The sequence below is a fragment of the Lutra lutra genome, chromosome 11, assembly GCF_902655055.1.
Source record: "Lutra lutra chromosome 11, mLutLut1.2, whole genome shotgun sequence".
Taxonomy (NCBI): domain Eukaryota; kingdom Metazoa; phylum Chordata; class Mammalia; order Carnivora; family Mustelidae; genus Lutra; species Lutra lutra.
The window spans coordinates 18,231,003-18,249,538 of record NC_062288.1 but is presented as its reverse complement, the minus strand read 5'-3'; the positions used below and the strand labels follow the sequence as shown (position 1 = coordinate 18,249,538).

General features: G+C 42.9%; 1 protein-coding gene across 1 annotated transcript; it reads right to left on the bottom strand.

Moving 5' to 3' along the window:
* Positions 1–16,760: 16,760 nt before the first annotated feature.
* Positions 16,761–18,122, bottom strand: CCDC71L (coiled-coil domain containing 71 like). Its single transcript, XM_047695531.1, has one exon. It carries the CDS (start codon positions 17,826–17,828, stop codon positions 17,115–17,117), a length of 714 nt encoding a protein of 237 aa, XP_047551487.1. The 5' UTR covers positions 17,829–18,122; the 3' UTR covers positions 16,761–17,114.
* Positions 18,123–18,536: the final 414 nt, after the last annotated feature.

Here is an 18,536-nt window from a genome sequence, read left to right as displayed (position 1 = left end):
ACACCCACATGCACGCGTGCACGCGTGCACGCACACACACACACACACACACACACCTATTTCCCACAGACTATCAGGAACCTATACAAGGTGCCCTCTCCCCCTGGCCATGGCCAGTACACAGAATCCACCAGCACTCAGGACCAGACATCCTGACTAAGGCCAGCCCAGAACAAAATGGAAAGAAACAAAGTGCCCCTCAAACCCACTCTCCTGCCACTTCACCGTTCTCTCTGCTACCAGGTCTCCCCACCTCCAACCCCACTTTGCTGTCACAGCCCCTTCTCTAACTACCTGCAAAACCTACCTGTGTTTGATTCCTGCAGCAAAACACAATAAATGTCCAAAAAGGGCTAAGCCCTCCTAGGCAAATGAGTCGGCAGAAAAAAACACTAGATGGAGAATGAGATGATGAAAATTCTCTTTCCAGCTGTACTGCTTCCCTGCTGAGGCCAGACAGTGAGGCTCTCAGCCAAGAACAGTCTAGCTCCACATTCAGAAGCCCTAGAGCCCAAATGCATTCGCTCCCAGGTTTGGGGACTCATCCAACAACTCTCTCTTGAGCCCCTTCTGGATTGTTTTGCTTTAAAAAATCTAGCTCCAGAGTAAACTAACTTTTGGGGGGAAAAGTATGCATGATTCACCAAGATAATAGACCCATCCAGGAGCCAGTTCACTATAATCGCCCCTATCCTCAAAGCACTGAATTCCGCCCTGTACATAATGAGAGAGAAGAAGTAGGCAGACACCTGCCAAATGACAATGGAAAAGCAACAGAAGGCTATGGAGTGACCTGCCTGGTGGAGAGGCTGCAAGCACAGAACATAAGAATCACCCCCCCACCAGCACCACCGAGGCAAGCGTTTACCCCTAAAACAGATCCTGGCACAGAGAGGCCCTCAATCAATTTTTGTTGAATGGTGGCATAAAGCCATGGGTGACCAAACCAACTGAGAAGAAAAGGCGCAATCTGGAAGAGGAAAATCTACTTGTTCGAGGGTGCTATAAAGAAAACAGGTGCTCTTACCAATACGAGCCAGAGGGTCAACCTTATAGGGCAGGAGAATGAGTGGATTCTGTTGATGGGGTTTTCTCCCCAGACTGCCGGGGGGGGGGGGGGGGGGGCGGCAGATCCATCCTTCCGCTGTGAAATGGATAACATGTGCTGGGGGGCGAGAAACTCTGGCACAAAGGGATACAGTGGCAGCTCTCCCCCTTTGCCGGGGCGTGAACTTCCATGCAAAGACCCCCCCACACACACAAGCGCCCCCTCTTCCTCTCTCACCTCCCTGCTTACTCCCACATATCCCATCCTTACAGCGGCCATCCCTGGTTCCGCATCCGTTATCCCATTTTGTTTTGTTGTGTTTGTCAGCTCTGTAGTTTATCTAAACAAAACCTGTATTTCTCATAGGATGCAGCACAAGGGCTCAGCATTTGTGAAACAAGAAGAACTTCACGAGGCTGAAGGGAACTGGGATAGACTCAGAACCTAGCCCACGTCCTCACCTGTAGCAGTCTACGGAGCTGACGTCATCATTCATCAGAAGAGGTGTGTGCAGGGGGGTGTGCAGGGTTTCGCACACAGAGGCTCTCTGATGGCACCTGTTGGGGGGCGGGAGAAGAACGGTTTAAAACAGCATATGATCCCACTGATTACATCTGTGGTCTGCTTTTGGACTGGCCTACAAGTAATTTGAGACAAACGTTATATTAAATAACCTTCTCCTTCACCTGCTATGACAGCTAGAGCAGGAAACCCATACGATGGCTTAAGATGTAAGCCAAATTGTCCTGAGATCCTCGGCCAAACTAAACAATCTCATCCAGGAGCATGGAATTCACACTTCTGGTGCCTCATTCATAAACTTACTTGTTCCACAAATATTGCACACTGATGCTGTACGCTATGAGAAATACAACGGTGAACAAAACAGCACTCTTAAATTGGTCGTTTCCACCCTGGGATCTCATAGACCTGTAGTACACAGTCCCGTATCACCCAGGGCGTGATAATTTATGTCACTTCTTCTAAAGATGTTTGTAAAGATTAGTGGAAGGAAGGCGTACGACCGATGCAAGTTCAAATCCTAGCTCTGCTACATAGACGTGATCTTTGGCCAATTTCTTAACCCTTCAATCTTTAGTTTATTCATCTATTAAATGGGAAGAATAATAGGTATCTCATAGAACTGTTAGTTTTGCTTGAAAGAAAAACAAGCATAAAATGCAGAGAACAGTACCTGGTGTACGGAAGGAATGAAATCACAGTTTGTCTGTCCCATCTATCCCATGCACGTCCTATCACCTTGCGCTCAGTCTGTACCCGGGGCAACTCTCACACATCCCTGTGCCTTAACACACCCTTTTGTACCTACCACCGTCAGTGACTTTGACCTTATTCTCCCCCAGAAGTTTGACTCTAACATGGTCCTTTACATACTGTGGCTCCTCTTTGCTTCCAGCACAAATCAGTATGAAAATTTTCAGTAAGCAAGCAGAGACTTCCTAAAGGTTTTTACGTTACTACTCCTAAAGGCTAACACTTACCGACTCAAAGTTCACTGAGCTCCAGGCAGGATTTGAAGTGCTTTGCCTGTGTCACCTTCCTGAAGTCAACTTGAGGGCATTAAGAGGTAGGACTGTGTTGTGCCTGTTTTTATAGCCCAGGAAACTGAGTAGCGTGGCCAAAGGTCACGTTAGTCAGAGAGCGAGGTAGGATTTTAGAACCCAGGCAGCCTGGCTCCAGGGGCCATCCTCTTAATCACTGTACTATATTCTTCTTGCCAAGGGACCCGAGGATAGTGATTATTAAGTGTTACTGGGTGGCAAGTAGGATGGTAAGAGGTGGCCAGGTTTTTGGCCAATGCATCTGATCACAAAATACTAAGAATTCATCAGAAGTTGATTATACAGGTGTTTGTAAAGAGAGAAAGAGAGAGAGAATCTCCATTACAGATGTCTCTCTTATACATATAACAGAAGTGACATCCATGGGCTGTAAACTTTGGAAGCCTATGTTCTGGGTTTGTCTAAACTCCAAAAGCACCTTCCATTCATTCAGGATCTATCAGGTCCTCAGCACGTGGCCGGCACCCCTGTGATGATACACAGCTGAGAACGATGAGTCCTGCCAATGAGGACTCCCTGGCCTAGGAGGGGCGCGAGAGCTGCATGATGGGGTTAATTACCACACAACTGGTGTGAAGAAGTATTGCAGACACGCCAAGGTGAAGGGAGTATCCCCCAAGGCCATTTACTTAGCAAAACAAAGGAACAATTCCTCTTGGAGTTCTGGAGGCCTCCTGCACCTGGGTTCTCATGAGGGTCGTTTTCCACTAATTTCACAACAATGGAGAGTTGAGCCCTGCTGAGCCAAGCTCCTCAGACACAGAACCTTCCTCTGCTCTGTTGTGCTTCTGCAATTTCCCTCTCCCACCATCCAACCTCCGGCTCTCTCTATGCCTAGCTTTCGAGAAAAATCAACACATAAGGTCAAATCAGACTACTCTTTCCAGAGATAGTGTCTCCACCATGTTATGCCTTATTTCAATGGAATCCTGTCCAAGGGCTGGACAAGGAACTCCAAGATATAAATGCAAAGTTCCCTCAACTACTGGGTTTTCTGAGAAGTTAAACTCATTGGGCTGGGGTTAGCAATAGTCAATGTCCTTCCCAATCTCAGAGCTGGTTTTGTACAAAGGATGGAGAGAAAAAGAATTAATACATAAAAGACTTTTTAAACAGCTCAGCTTTATAATGGCAAGAAGAAAATACAGGGGAAAAATGTCTTTTCATTTCATGTTAAAAGCTGAAGAAAAAAACTTCAGCTTTGAAGAACAAAGGAATAACAGAAGTACACAAAGCAAACTTTAAAGATAAGTTTTATAATCTTATTAGTAGCAACTTTTTGTACAAAACTTACAGATTATGGTATTTCTCATAACTCCTCGCTGCCCTAGGGAAAAAATACTTAATTGTCTAACTTTTATCTGAGTTCATGTCTATCTTTCCTTTTATTTTGTTAAAGCACAGCTTATTTTAATTAATCACATAAAAAGTTTATCTTTTTTGATGACAGAAATCTGATTTACATCCCTGACCTTCTTATTCCCTTGTTCCCTCCTGGCTGCCTTGCTTATGTGCCAAAAAAAAAAAAAAAAAAAAAAAAAAAGACATTGGTTTACTTATTCTCCTTCCACTGAGAGAACCAACTCCTACCAGAGATAATAAGATATTTGGGTATTGAACATGTCAGCACTCTTAAATATTCATATTCAGTTTGAGGAAAAGTTTATTTGACAAGTTTGGTCAAATGCCTAACGGAACAATGCAAAGGAAGTAAAGAAAGCTCTGGAGAAAACAGCAGTGAAAGGTAATGAAAAATTGGAGAGCAGGATCCAGATCTCAAAAAAAACTCAAAACTGATACTCACAAAGACCTTAAAAACAGTGCTTTGAAAACCCAAAGAGCTAAAACTGTCTATGGCAGGGTTTCTTTTTTTTTTTTTTTTTTTACTCTTTCTTTTTCTTTCTTTCTTTTTTTTTTTTTATAGAGATTTTTATTTATTTAACAGAGAGAGAGAGAGAGAGATCATAAGTAGACAGAGAGGCAGGCACAGAGAGAAGGGGAAGCAGGATCCCTGCTGAGCAGAGAGCCCGATGTGGGGCTCGATCCCAGGACCCTGAGACCATGACCTGAGCTGAAAGCAGAGGCTTAACTCTCTGAGCCACCCAGGCACCCCAAAGGCAGGGTTTCTTGAAGTATGGTATGGTACCTCTCCCCGCTCAAAAGAACCATGGAGTGCTTAATAAATCCAAGTGGCTAAGGAGTGGTTAGAGCCCACCCTAACTGTTACCATGACCACATCTGAAGTTTCCAGAGTTGGGGCAACACCTGGGGCCACTATCATTCTGTAATGATATTACAGTGGTTATATGATGGTAAGAATGAAATACAATGAAACTTGTTAACCTAGCATACATTAGAAAATATCAACAAGAAGATATAGTAAAATCCTTCGTTTTTACTCTAATTGATAATTATTAATAGATACAAAAGTTACAGTGCCTTCTGGGAGGCAAGGTTCTTGCCAACAAAACTACAGAGCACCTTCCAAGGGTCCACTCTGAAAGTACACTGAACAGCATAGATCTTAAATGTGATTTGAAAAGTCTGGACTGGTTTCCCTAGGACCCACAAGCATTAGATTCTTAGGATTCTTCTAAGTTTGATGCATTGATAAGCAAAGGAAACCTTGGAGGGATTTTTGGTGAAGCCATGTGCCCTAGAAATATTACAGCTAATTTTTGACTTGGAGAAGAAGAAAGGGAATGACTTCCAAAAGACATCAAACAATCCACCTCATTGATTAGTTGTGAGCCTGAAATGCTCATACATGTAATGCACCTGGAAGAGGGCAAGTGGGAAAGGACCAGTAAATATTGCTATGATTAGTATTAATGATTGCGAACATTTTTTCCAACATTTTGTCTTAAGTCATAAAGAAATCGGCAGCTCTGCCATTCCCTATAGCTTACTGCAAATGACATTACTGCCTCAATGTAGTACAGCCTGCAACCTGTTTTGTAAGTAAAATGTTCTTAATTTAAGCCAGTGGTGGCAGCTTTCTGTGACTTGCAGCTGAATGCATCCCTAATGATACTGCTTGCATTGTGTCAGTACCATTAAAATACAGCCTTAGATTTCATTTGCACAAATAACATCAATGATCTAACCCTTATCGAAGGTGAAATTATTAATTTAACAACAAAACTGAACAGACGACATTTGAAAAAAGATGCCAGAGAAGTTTCCTAAATGAAGTAGATTCTTGGAGAAACCCAGTATTCTGTGACATAAGTATACCCTCACAGAGTAAACCGTAGGGCCTATGGTTCTCTTTGTTACTTCATAACCAGAAGGTCAGGAAGATTGTTCCTCATCGGTCTTAGCAGAAGTGCAAAGTACAGAAGGGTTTATGTAAAAGAATCCCAAAGAGTAAAATTAACAAGGGCTCTGAACCCACAAACCCCTATAATCAGTAAGGACCCCAAGACAATCATGTGGCTGCAGACACAGGCTATCTTTCATGAGAAAGAAGAAATGACTCAGAGGATGAAAGAAAGAGTCCAGCAGGGGCTAGAGCCATGGAAAATTATTCCCAGGCCTTGAGTCCCAAAGGAGGGACTGCCTATCTGTGCCGGCTGAATTTCAGAATTGTTATGGACCAGTGACTCATGAGAACCTCCTACTTCCCTCCTTTTTGATCAGTAGTGTCTATTTTATAATCCTGTGCCTATCCCTCTGGTAAGTGTTGGTTGTATCCTTAATTCATAGGTCTTCAGATTGAGAGAAAATGTATGAAACTGCACCCCAGGAGCCTCATCCACACCTGGACCTAATTCAATGACAGCTCTCTGGACTTTGAGCTGATGTTATAAAGGGTTGGGGCTTTAAGGGGGGGGGGGGGTTTGGGAATAAGGTGAAGATATTTTGCATGTAAGATCAAAGTAAATAATTTGAGGCCAGAGGGCAAACTCTGTCAGTCTAAAATATGTTCATAAATTCTCTTTTAAGTCTTCCAAAAGGTAGACCTTCATTCTATTTGCCTTGAGCATACATTGGACTTAGTGAATGATTCTGAGAAAAACAGGAGAACGTGAAATTGGCAATATGAGTCAGAAATACTGTAAAGAGTAGATTGGTAGTTCCAGTGATGTTATAGTCTGGGGCCATTCAGGAAGGGGCAACTAGCCACTACAACCTAGAATTCTAAGCCTATCAAAATGGTCTATTAAGGGGCACCTGGGTGGCTCAGTGGGTTAAAGCCTCTGTCTTCGGCTCAGGTCATGGTCCCAAGGTCCTGGGATCAAGCCCCGCATCGGGCTCTCTGCTCAGCGAGAAGCCTGCTTCTCCCTCTCTCTCTCTGCCGGCCTCTCTGCCTACTTGTGATTTCTGTCTGTCAAATAAATAAATAAAATCTTTTAAAAAAAATGGTCTATTAAATGGAAGAACAGAATAAAGATATTCTCAGACATGCAGAGTCTCAGAACGTTTAACTCTAGTCATTCTTTCTTAGAATGTTATCTAAAGGTGTACTCCAGCAAAACAAGGGGAGGAGAAATAAAGAAAAAATATAATTAACATTAGCTAACATTAACTGAGTGCTTACTTTTTGTGCCAGGCACTCTTCTGAGTGCTTTTCACACATTAGTGCATTTGACCATAAAACAATTCTATGAAGTATATACTATTACTATTATTATCTTATAGACGAGAAAACTATGTTATAAAGAAGCCAAATAACTTATCTAAGATCACACAGTTGATGAATGCTAGAACAAAGATCTAACCCCAGGCAGTCTGGCTCTTCCCTACACTCCCTACCTTCCCAGAGACTCATGTTACCATGAAATTATGAAGCCAAATTGGGACAGCAACAAAGGAAAACCTAGGATGAAAGCTATGAAGCAGACCTATTGAGTCACCATAACCTGAGGCAGGAAGAGAAAAGGGTCCAATAGAGATAACTCTAAGGGGGGAACAAGATGTCTTCATACATGGCATGATTTAAGAACATGGAAAGAGTGCAAGAAAACAAAGAAATGCAATCAGAAAATTAATGAAAACCAAAAAATATCCATAAGATGGTCTTAGTCTGAATGAGCCAACCAAAAACCAGCATGGTTTTTTGTGCTTTTTTTTTTTTTTAAGATTTTATTTATTTGAGAGAGAGCACATGCAACAGAGACCATGAGCAGGGTCAGGGGAGGGGCAGAGTGAGAGGGAGAAGCAGGCTCTCCACTGAGCAGGGAGCCCGAGCAGGACCCTGGGATCATGATCTGAGCAAAAGGCAGACACAACCAACTGAGCCACCTGGACACCCCCAGGATGGTTTAAAGCATTGATGGAGCACAAAGAAAAAGAAACCATTCCACCTTTATGCTAAAGCCATCCTCATTCAAGAGGTCCAAGGGTTGCAAGGAAGGATCAATAATTCTAAGATTTGTGGGGCGCCTGGGTGGCTCAGTTGGTTAAGCAACTGCCTTTGGCTCAGGTCATGATCCTGGAGTTCCAGGATCGAGTCCCACATCAGGCTCCCAGCTCAGTGGAGAGTCTGCTTCTTCCTCTGACATTCTCCCCTCTTGTGCTCTTGCTCCCTCTCCCTCTCTCTAATAAATAAATAAAATATTTTTTAAAATTCTAAGATTTGAATACTATTTACATAATCACAATAATGCGAACCACTTATTGGTTTTCAAGTTTTAGAATCAACCTACGAACAACCTACAAGAGACTTGACTGCAGGCAGAATAACAATGTTAACAACCATGACGAATGAAGCCCAAAGATGGGGTGCCTAGGTAGCTCAGTTGGTTAAGCGTCTGCCTTCAGCTCAGGTCATGAACCCAGGGTCCTGGGATTGAGCCCTGCACTGGGCTCCCTGCTCAGCAGGAAGCCTGCCTCTCCCTCTCCCTTTGTGCTCTTTCTCACTCCTTCTCTCAAGTAAATAAATAAAATCTTAAAAAAAAAAAAAAAAAGTCCAAAGCTGACTTTGGAAAGCAAGTTTTGGAAAGAAAGTGCTAAAAGGATAAGGAAGACATTTATCTTACAATGTAGGGAGTGAAAATTTGTAGAACACATAAGAGAAATTAAACTATCTAGTTTAAAATTACATCTTGTGATGGTTAATTTTATGTTTTTACATGACTGAGCCACAGGATGCCCAGATATTTGGTTAAACTTTATTTCTAGGAAGTCCAGTCTGGGTACAATTAACCACTGAATCAGCAGACTAAGCAAAACAGATTGCCCTCCCAAATAATGGTGGGCCTCATCTAATCTATTGAAGACCTGAATAGAACAAAAGACTGAGTAAGAAAGAACCCATGCTCTCTCTCTGACTGTCTTCAATCTGGGATATTGGTCTTTTCCTGCCTTCAAAGAGACTTGGACTGGAACATACATCATAAGCTCTTCTGATTCGTAGGCTTTTGGACTTAGACTGGAACTACACCTTTGGCTCTGCTGGGTCTGCCCCTCTCAGCCTCCCTGATCATGGGAGCCAATTCCTATTGATACTGTTTCTCTGAAGAACCCTAACTAATACACATATGGAACCTCATCCATTATGCCTGTTTGCCTGCAGATCCAGGTGCTGCACTTCTCCTGCAAACTCCATGTCCTAGGTTCCTTGACAACTGCCTTCCAGCATGGTTTGACCAATGGAAGCTTGACTGGTGAAAGGGAGAAGGTATAAACTCAGATATTTCCCTCTCCCATTCCATTTTCTAGCAGGAATTTTATCTCCCCAGAGATTCTAGATCCTTTCCAAGCAGCCTCTTCTATTTTCCCAGCTCCTGCCAGGCACAGTTCTATGTTTCTACAACCCTGAGGTTGGGTAGTGGGTAGAGAGTGGGTAGTTTTTTGATGACACTAATTCCTAATTGTTTCACCATCCTTTGGCTTCTGGGATGTCCCATCACATGCGTAACTATTTCAAATACCTATAGTGACTCATTTTCTGGCTGGACCCTGACTGAAACAGTAATAAAGACAGGAAATCAGTAATATAAGTATATTGGAAGGTGAGGAGAGAGAAGAAAGGTGTGAGTGAACTATGTATCGTCTTCATAGAGGAAGTCTATAGATGGTGCCTAAAATTGATAAACCATGAACAGCAGTAAGTGTATTATTTAGAATTACGAAGATAACCAACAAAAGAATAAAAACCTGAAACAGTTAAAAGTGTTGCCTCAAATTATGGAGACAGTAAGGAGACCCGTGGTTGTCGGGGACTGGGGCGGGGGTGGGGGGGCGGCTGGAGGAGGGAGAGATGAACAGATAGTGAATTTTTATGGCAGTGAAACTATTCTGTATGATAGTGAAATGCTTAGAAACATGACATTATACATTTTCAAAACTCACAACAGGAACAGTGCACCATAAAATTAACTATGGACTTCAGTTAATAACAGTCTTAATATTGGCTCAATTGTAACAAACACACTACGCAAATGCAAGATGTTTATAATAGGGGAAACGTGTTGGGGTGGGGGCAGAAGGGAGAATAGAGGAACTCTCTGTACTTTCCCGTCAGTTCTTCTGTAAACCTAGAACTGTTTTAAAAACTAAACTCCCTTAATGAAAGGAAGGAAGGAAGGGAGGCCGGGGAGGAGGGGGGAAAGAGGGAGGAAGGGAGCTAGCTAAAAGCCACAGAGGAAACTTACATGCATATTACTAAGGGAAGGAAGCCCATCTGAAAAAGCTACATGCTTTATGATTCCAACTATAATGACCTTCTGAAAAAGGCAAAACTATGGAGACAGTTAAAGAGACCAGTGGTTGTCAGGGTTTATGGGGAGAGAGGAAGTGGTCAACAGGGGGAGCCCAGGGCATTTTTAAGGTGGTATAAATATTCTGTGTAATACTGTAATGACAGATACATGACATTATGTATTTGTCAAAACTTATGCAACTAGACAACACACAGAGTAAATCCTAACGTTAATGATAATGTGCCAATAATGGTTCATCCACCAGTTATAATAAAGAAACCCACATTAATGCAAGGTATTAACAACCATAGAAACCCCTGGGGGTGGGAAACTGTACTTTCTGTGCAATTGATCTTTAAACCTAAAACTGTCCTTAAAAAAATAGCCTGTTTTTAAAAAAGCCTGAGTTTTTAAAAAGCCTGGAGCCTGGGTGGCTCAGCCTCTGCCTTCAGCTCTGGTCATGGTCCTGGGATCCTGGGATCAAGCCCCATGTCAGACTCTCTGCTCAGCGGGGAGCCTGCTTCCCCCTCTCTCTCTGCCTGCCTCTCTGCCTACTTGTGATCTGTCAAATAAATAAATAAAATCTTTAAAAAAAAAAAAAGTGTTGCCTCTAGGGAGATGTTTGTGGGTGAAACAGACCTTTTTTTTTTTTTTATTATTATTGCAGTTCTTATGTGCAATTTAAGGTGTTGTGTTTGTTTCTGTTTTTGCATTTGTATACATTACCCAGATTGAAACATTTCAATTAAAAAAAAAAAAATCTGTTTACCTGCCCAGGATAGCTAAAATGAAAAAGACCAAAGACATCAAGTGTCACAAGGCTATGAAGTATCCAGAACTCTCCGGCAGCCCTATAGAAGTTCATGTAAATTGTTATAACCACTTTGGGAAACTGTTTGGGAGTACCTTACCAAAGCTGATCATTTGTATAACATATGACCCAGCAAATTCTCTCCTAGATTAATACTATTAAAAAAAATGTTCACCAAAAGAACATGTTCTATGATGCTCACTGAAGCTTTATTCCTAATTGCCCTAAACCAGAATCTACCTAAATGCCCATCAAGAATTTGCAGAAAAACTGTAGATTTTTCACACAATGGAATTCTACATACCAATGACAATACAGGATTTATTAAGGATTTATTAAGGACATACAATAACATGAATATCACAAACACAATTTTGAGTGGAAGAAGCTAGGCATGGGACACATTATTCCATTTCTATAAAGTCCAAAAACAGGCAAAAGCTATCTATGCCATAAGAAGTCAGAATAATTGTTATCCTCAAGGGGAGACAGTGACTGAAAGAGGCATGGGGGGGTTCCCCTGGGGTACTGGTAATGCTCTGGTTCTTTTTTAATGAGTGCTGGTTCTACAAATATATTGAATTTATGTAATTTCATCAAGTCACGCTTATAATACTTTTAATACGTGTACTTTTTATATGTATACTATGCTTCAATAAATTTATTAACCTGAGAGTGTAGACCCCTAAGTCACACCCTTTTTTCTCTACTTCCTCCATTAACATTTAAAGAATATACACTTGAAAAAAATCTCAGGAGAGAGAAATAGGTATATAATAGGTATATAATATTATATACCTATTATAGGTATATAATAGGTATATAACATAAATTAACATTTTACATAGTTAATTTCGGAAGAATCTCAACATTAACATTTCTATAAATAAGCAAGAGAAGAAGTCCGGTTCTGTGTACAGTAGAATATTTATTTGAACTTGCTGGGGAGCCATACTGTTTGGTGGTGTTGTTATGAGTACTGCCTTCCAATTGGGCTCTGGATATGTTCATCATGTTATAAACTATGGCTTATGGTGACATTTACCAAGACAAGTGAGTGCTGACAGTGAGATGTCATTTCTTTTGCAAATCTACAATCAGGCTCAGTTTGGGGCTTCTTACCACTGGATAACGTCCATCTAGGGAAATTCTTTTTGTGTTCATTTCAGAAACTGCAACTTTGGCTTGCTCGCCAAGTTAGAATACATTGTTTTTCTTCATGCTGGGAGAAATGAGAGCTGAATTACAGGCATTAGACCCAAAATCTAAAGATGAGTGTGTCAATGCTTCCAATGTGAGGGTATTTCTTTACTTTTGGTAATAAGGTTATGCTGTTTCAAACCTAACTATTGCACTCATTTGTTCCCTTTAACACAGGAAGTACAAAGCTCACACAAACTGATTCGAGGTTAGTTCTGTACATGTTAACATGGTTTTTAAGCAAGCCTTACTGAGCTTACTCCAAGTGAAAATTTAGTGTTGATATCTAGCAAGTGCTTGATCAGTAACGTTAATCTATTACTTTTATAAAGTCACAGATAGTTTAATATCTCTAAGAGCACATTTTGAGTATCTTTCAGAGATACCATAAAAGGGGACAAGGTTTTTAAGCCTGGAAAACCTCCAATTGTGATAACTACCTAATAAATCAACTTAATCCAACCTCCTGCTGTCCCTGCCTTCCATTTAATGCACCCACAAATTACCTTTTCATAATTTATCTTTTGAGTTTCCCAGTCCACACTCTACTTTGAGGATGCTAAACTCCCAAAGGACCACTCAGTGTGTGTGTGTGTGCGTGTGTGTGTGTGTACGTTATGTATATTTTTTCAGCATACATGGCTCCAATAGCATTTATTAAGCATTTCCTATGTGTTCCCCAATTAATAATTTTTTTAAGCCTTTCAATAACCCAGTAGTTTCCTTGACTAACCACATTTGATACTTGAAACTGAAGCACAGAGCAGTTTTTGAAACTTACCCAGAGTTCTAATGCTTGTTAAGTAGCAAAGCTTTAATCCCATACCAGGCAATGTGATCCATAGCCATTACACCGCTGCCTCCAATTATTGGTAAGAACTCAGATACAAAGGCAAATTCAGGCCACATAGCACTACGAGTCCTTCCCTTACTAGCAGTACACTTCTACCCTCCAGACTATAATGAAAATTTTGCCTCTGCTCTATTCTGTAGAACAGGCTTTACAGATGCTACTCATATAGAACACAGCTTTCTTTCATAATATGAAAACACATCACAGGGGGCAGAGGGATCAGGGTCAGGACTCAAAACTGAATTGTGATACGTTTTTAAAGTCTTTATTGATGGCAAACTGGGTAATGGCTTGGATTTGGGCATGAAGCACTGTCGTGGAGATTCACTAGATCGTCAGAGCTGATGTAACATTGACTCCCAAGATAGCATAAAACACATTATCTCAGGATTTCGAGGATTCCCAAGTCCACAAAAGAAGTCAAAACGTTATCACACCAATGCTTTCCATTTCACATGCAAACAGAAAATCCCATTTCAAACACTTACAACATCACTAGAAAAATCAGACACTGTATATTCTCTAAAATTTATTTACAGTTAATAAATTAAAAAGAAAAGTACAACCAGATTGTAAATCTTAATCATATGCGCACATCAAACTGTCCAAGAAAACAATTCAGTTCCATTACAAACAATTGCCTTCTAATGCACTTAAGACATAACAGTCTATCAAAAATATTTTCAACACACCAATAAAGTATTATGTATATATGTCCATTAAAAAAACACCAATTTAAAGAGTGCTGTGGCGATCCTTAAAACAACAAAAAAACTTTTGAGTTCAAAAATTGCTCAGATTTTTCATATTCAAATATCTTTCATGTGTTCTTATTGAATCGTTTCCAGAAAAATAGTACTATGGTTTGCACACAGCAAATCAGTGTGTGTCAGCCACCAGCTTAAATTACACATGTCCAATCAGGTGCTCAAACTTGGACAAAATAAATACACACCACAACAGTGACACTTTGCACTAACAACAACGAAGCTTGCCCTCAACAGTCAGAACATTACTGGATTCCGTGAGGAAAAATCAGTTGCTGGCTGACAAGGAGGAGGATAAAAATGACATCAAGGATTCAAAAGGTTCTTTGAGGTGCCACTCGCCACATTTAGGCACTCAAGATTCAATAATAGCATAGCAAGGTGATAAACTTCCTCCTAGCTTCCCCCTTTACTTGTGCCATATGAGATATAAAGGTAAGAGAATGAATTAAAGATCATGGTATTTCTTTCAAAAAACTATATACAAGCTAAGCTACAGACTCACTTTAGAAGACAGTTAAATGAACCATAAAGGCCACCGTGCCAAGTTCCTTTTCACATTCTGCCCAAGAGTATCCATAAAATACTTTCATTTTCCTATTATATACTCATCAACTGTACTAGTTGTTTCTTCACATTTTATAAGTTGTAAAACAACTAACTTTAGCAAGGTTTTGCTAAAGAAAACTTGGCAAAAATAAAGATTTGTTTACATCTTATTCCACAAACTAGAAATGGCATGACTTTTCAACAGACCAGATAACTAACGTATTGAATTTAGGATGGGCAATCAGATCCACACTGAAATCAGATAGCCCGCATAATCCAAAGCATATATGCAAGTTCAAGTGCACTAAAGTAACAAGGCGTAAGAGGAAAAAAATAAGATTCTCAGTTAAAATAAATGCATGGTATCAATGGTTATGCTTCAATTTTGTGCTGAGCAAAGTTATCCTCCCAGCTACATCTAATTTCAAAATCCTCTGGGAAGCTATCTAAATAAGCTATATGTTGAAGTTACATTCTAATATGGCCATTGGATTTATTTTTCAATTATTATAAAATTATATACAATAGTGAAGTGGTACAAATACATATTTTTCCCTCAGGTGCTAATTAGCTAAAAAAGTTAACCATTTGGGAAGAGGGAAAGAAAACCCTATGCATTTAAGTACAATTGGCAATGGAAGCTAATAACCAAAAGATATATATAAGCTTCCTATCACACAAATATAATTTAACACTCTCCATCTTCTAAGTAATTATTCACTTTTATTTACTCATGTGACAGTATTTGTAACAACACATTATCATCGAGTAGTGAATAAAAGAATATGAGGCTTACTGGGAAACTGGCATAAAGTCATATATCTTTTTTTCTTTCTTTTACAAAACAAATACACTGAAATTAAAGTCACAAAATTCCTACGATGAATTATTAAACTTGAAAAATTCATTTCAGAAAGCTATGCCATTTGAATTCTAAAAACACAAGAGTCAAAATCGCAACTCTCATTATTCCCCTATGAAGCTGCCAAGCAGAGAGAAACCTTAATATTGAAGATTTCATATGTCATGTTCCAGCCTGGTATGGATGGTTCCATGGCAGAATACTTAAATTTTAAATAATAGTGGTACAAAATCGCTACTTGACCCTTTAGATATTGCAGTAAGATCTGGCTGCGGCACCACTGGCTAAAAACCATTAAGTCTTGCTGCCATCAATGACCAAAGGCACTTGGATAATCAAGAATTCCACACTGGGCCATGTGATATAAACACTATTACAAAAGTGTAAAAGAAGGGTCAGTACTCTGTGTGGCTCGCCTGTTCAATTCCTGTGGTCTTCGGCTGTCAAACAAAAGACCAATACTGCAAACATAATTATGAATGGAAATAAGATAATAAAGGAAACTCGTGGAGCAAAACTAATTGTCATGATGTTTAAGAGTGATGGACCGTGATCCAGCCATTTCTTGTTATCCAACAACAAAAACAAAAACAAAAACAAAAACATAGAAGGAAAATCTATTTTGCCCCAAGTTAACTTCCACCAGTTATTTGATACCAAGAAATGCCCCACCCCTCTAGATCATTAATACTTCTGAGAATTCCAATGGGTATTCTGTTTGGCATTTTAATCACAGCGTTTACACATACTCATTTTGCCTAAGCAATTTCCATTTTAAAATAAATTATCCTTGAAATATTCCCAGATCTGAATGTTAGACTACTACCAGGAAGCCAAATCATTTCCAATCGGATTCCACCCATCTCTTTAACCAACACCAGTTCTTTATAATTCACGCATTCTTTTATTTTTTTATCACAAGCCATGAGGTTTCAATGCACTTTAAATTTTATTCAATTAAAAAGAATTCAACAATTCAACTTTTCCTAAACAAAACTTTATGAGTTTCTACCATTTCCTTTAGGAGCTCAGTAAATATAAACATTAAATTTCAATATAAAATCTTTAGGAAACACCTCAAAAATGCTGAAACAGTTGTACTTTGCATCTGTTTGTAATCACTGAGCCCATGAAATTCAAAGCCATACAAATCCTTACACTATTAAGAGTCATAAGCTTGAATTTCTTAGACAATATCCTTGGTCAAAGCTTTGGAATCCAGTTGAGATTCGGAAACGAGTGGGATTCAGAATACCCTGAGCACAAACTAGTGCAACACCTTTCAAAAAAACATATTCGATCTTTCCTCCAGAAAGAGGGGTGGCAGTCAAAAAAGAAAAAAGGGGGGAGCAGGGGGGTGGATGAACAGCAAGTAAATTCTAGCTTTATTACACAAGCACGAAACCAAATTCCTTTGGAAAACGAATGACTTCGGAGGACTTCCAGACCAGTGAGGTAGAGAGTCCAAAAGGGAGAAAACGGATCTGCCCCTATAGTCCTGGAGACGTATCAGTCTGGGCTTAGGAAGAAAGGGGACCTCCCTTGCAGGTCCAGCTGTCTCCTCCTTCCGCAAACCTGGTGCTGGGAGGCAGCAGAGGGCACACCTGCCCCGGAGTCCCAGACGGCGGCGCCGCATCCCGGGGACGCGGGCCGGGAAAGCCCATCCGGTGCTTCTTCGCCCGTAAAGTGCACTAGGGGACGCGGTCCAGGCCGGATCTGTAAACACTCGACTGTCACTTGTTCATCCCTCCAGGCGGAAGCCGTCCCGGGGCGCAGGGGCCAGGGCCGCGGCTCACGCCCGGGGCACCGGGAAGCGGCGAAGCCTCACCACGGGTTCCAGGTTCACTCGCAGGACTTGGCGTGCCCGTCGCCGCGCCGCCGCCAGGCTGCGCTCGCCCCACACGTCGCCGCCGACGCGGATGGTGGGGAAGGTGGTCAGCGTCGGGGTGGCGGCCCTCCAGATTTCCTCCAGGGTGCGGCCCCCGAAGCAGGGCCCGGGGGCCGCGGGCTTGGCGGGGCAGCTGTCCTCGGGGGCCGGCGGCGGCGGCGACGGCGGCGGCGGCGGCGGGCCCGGCGGGGCCCCCCTCCGGCGGGCGGCGGCCGCCCGGACTCCGCGGCGCCTCCTCCTGGCCGCCGGCCTGCGCGTCTGGCCGCGGGCTGCGGGGGACGGCGGGGGGTCGGGGACCAGAGCCCGGCAGGAGGAGTAGCCGTAGACGTCCTTGCTGCGCAGGATGTGCGGGGAGAACTGGTGCTTGAGGCTGCAGAGGAAGCTCCAGAGCTCCGCGTCCGAGCTCATGAACTCCGTGCTGCGGGGCATGAACAGCTTGAAGGCGTCGCCCAGCGCCTTGGTGCTGTCGGCCAGCGACAGTTGCGACCGCGAGTACACCACCTTCTCCTCCCGCGCCTCCAGCTCGGCCCCTCCTCCGGCCCTAAAGCCACCGCCCCGGGCAGCCGTGGCCGGGGCCGCCGGGGGCCGGCGCCGCCGCCTCTTCACGCTGCGCCGCATCGGAGGCCGCTCGGGGCCGCCCGCGCTCGCCGGGTCTTGCCGCCGCCGCCGCCGCCGCCCCCGCCCGCGTCCGGCTCCGCGGCGGCGGCCGCTGCTGGCGCCTCCGGGCCGGCGCGTCTCTCGCTACTTTTCTCGCCTCGGCCGCCGCCCCTCCCCCTCCGAGGGCGGAAGACGCGGGTGAATATCCTGCCGCCCGGTACAAGATGGCGGCCGGCGCCCACCCCTGGGCTTTGTCATTGGACGGCGCCTGGCCCCCTGGTTTCTTTCTTCTCCTCTCTAGCCTCCTTTCGCCCTCTGCCTTTCTTTAAATGCGCCCGCCTCGGGCCCCTCCCACCACGGCCCCGACTCCACCCATTGGGTGCTCTCCGAAGAGAGGCGGGGACTAATGGGGGAGAGGCCAGTTCCTGGAAGATGGTGCTGGGGTGGGTGGTGGTGGTGGCCCTTGAACGCCAGTCAACAGTTGGGTGGGCATGTGGGGAGGATGCCATGTCTACAGTAAGAGGTGGACTTCGGCTCCATCTTGGGGAGAGCCCCTCTCAGAGTGAGTGGGTGCATTCGTGGATGGAGCTGGGTGCATTAACAAAGGAAGACCTGCCCCAAGGGCTGTCCCTCCTATCACAGCAAGGGAGTAGGGAGACAAACCTAGAAGGAATGGGTCTTTCACCGTTCCCTTCCAAACCTTCAAAGACCTCTTTCGGCATCTTCATC

Bases quoted from the DNA above. Each gene is read 5' to 3' on its own strand.
- CCDC71L (XM_047695531.1), bottom strand. From the start codon at position 17,828: ATGCGGCGCAGCGTGAAGAGGCGGCGGCGCCGGCCCCCGGCGGCCCCG.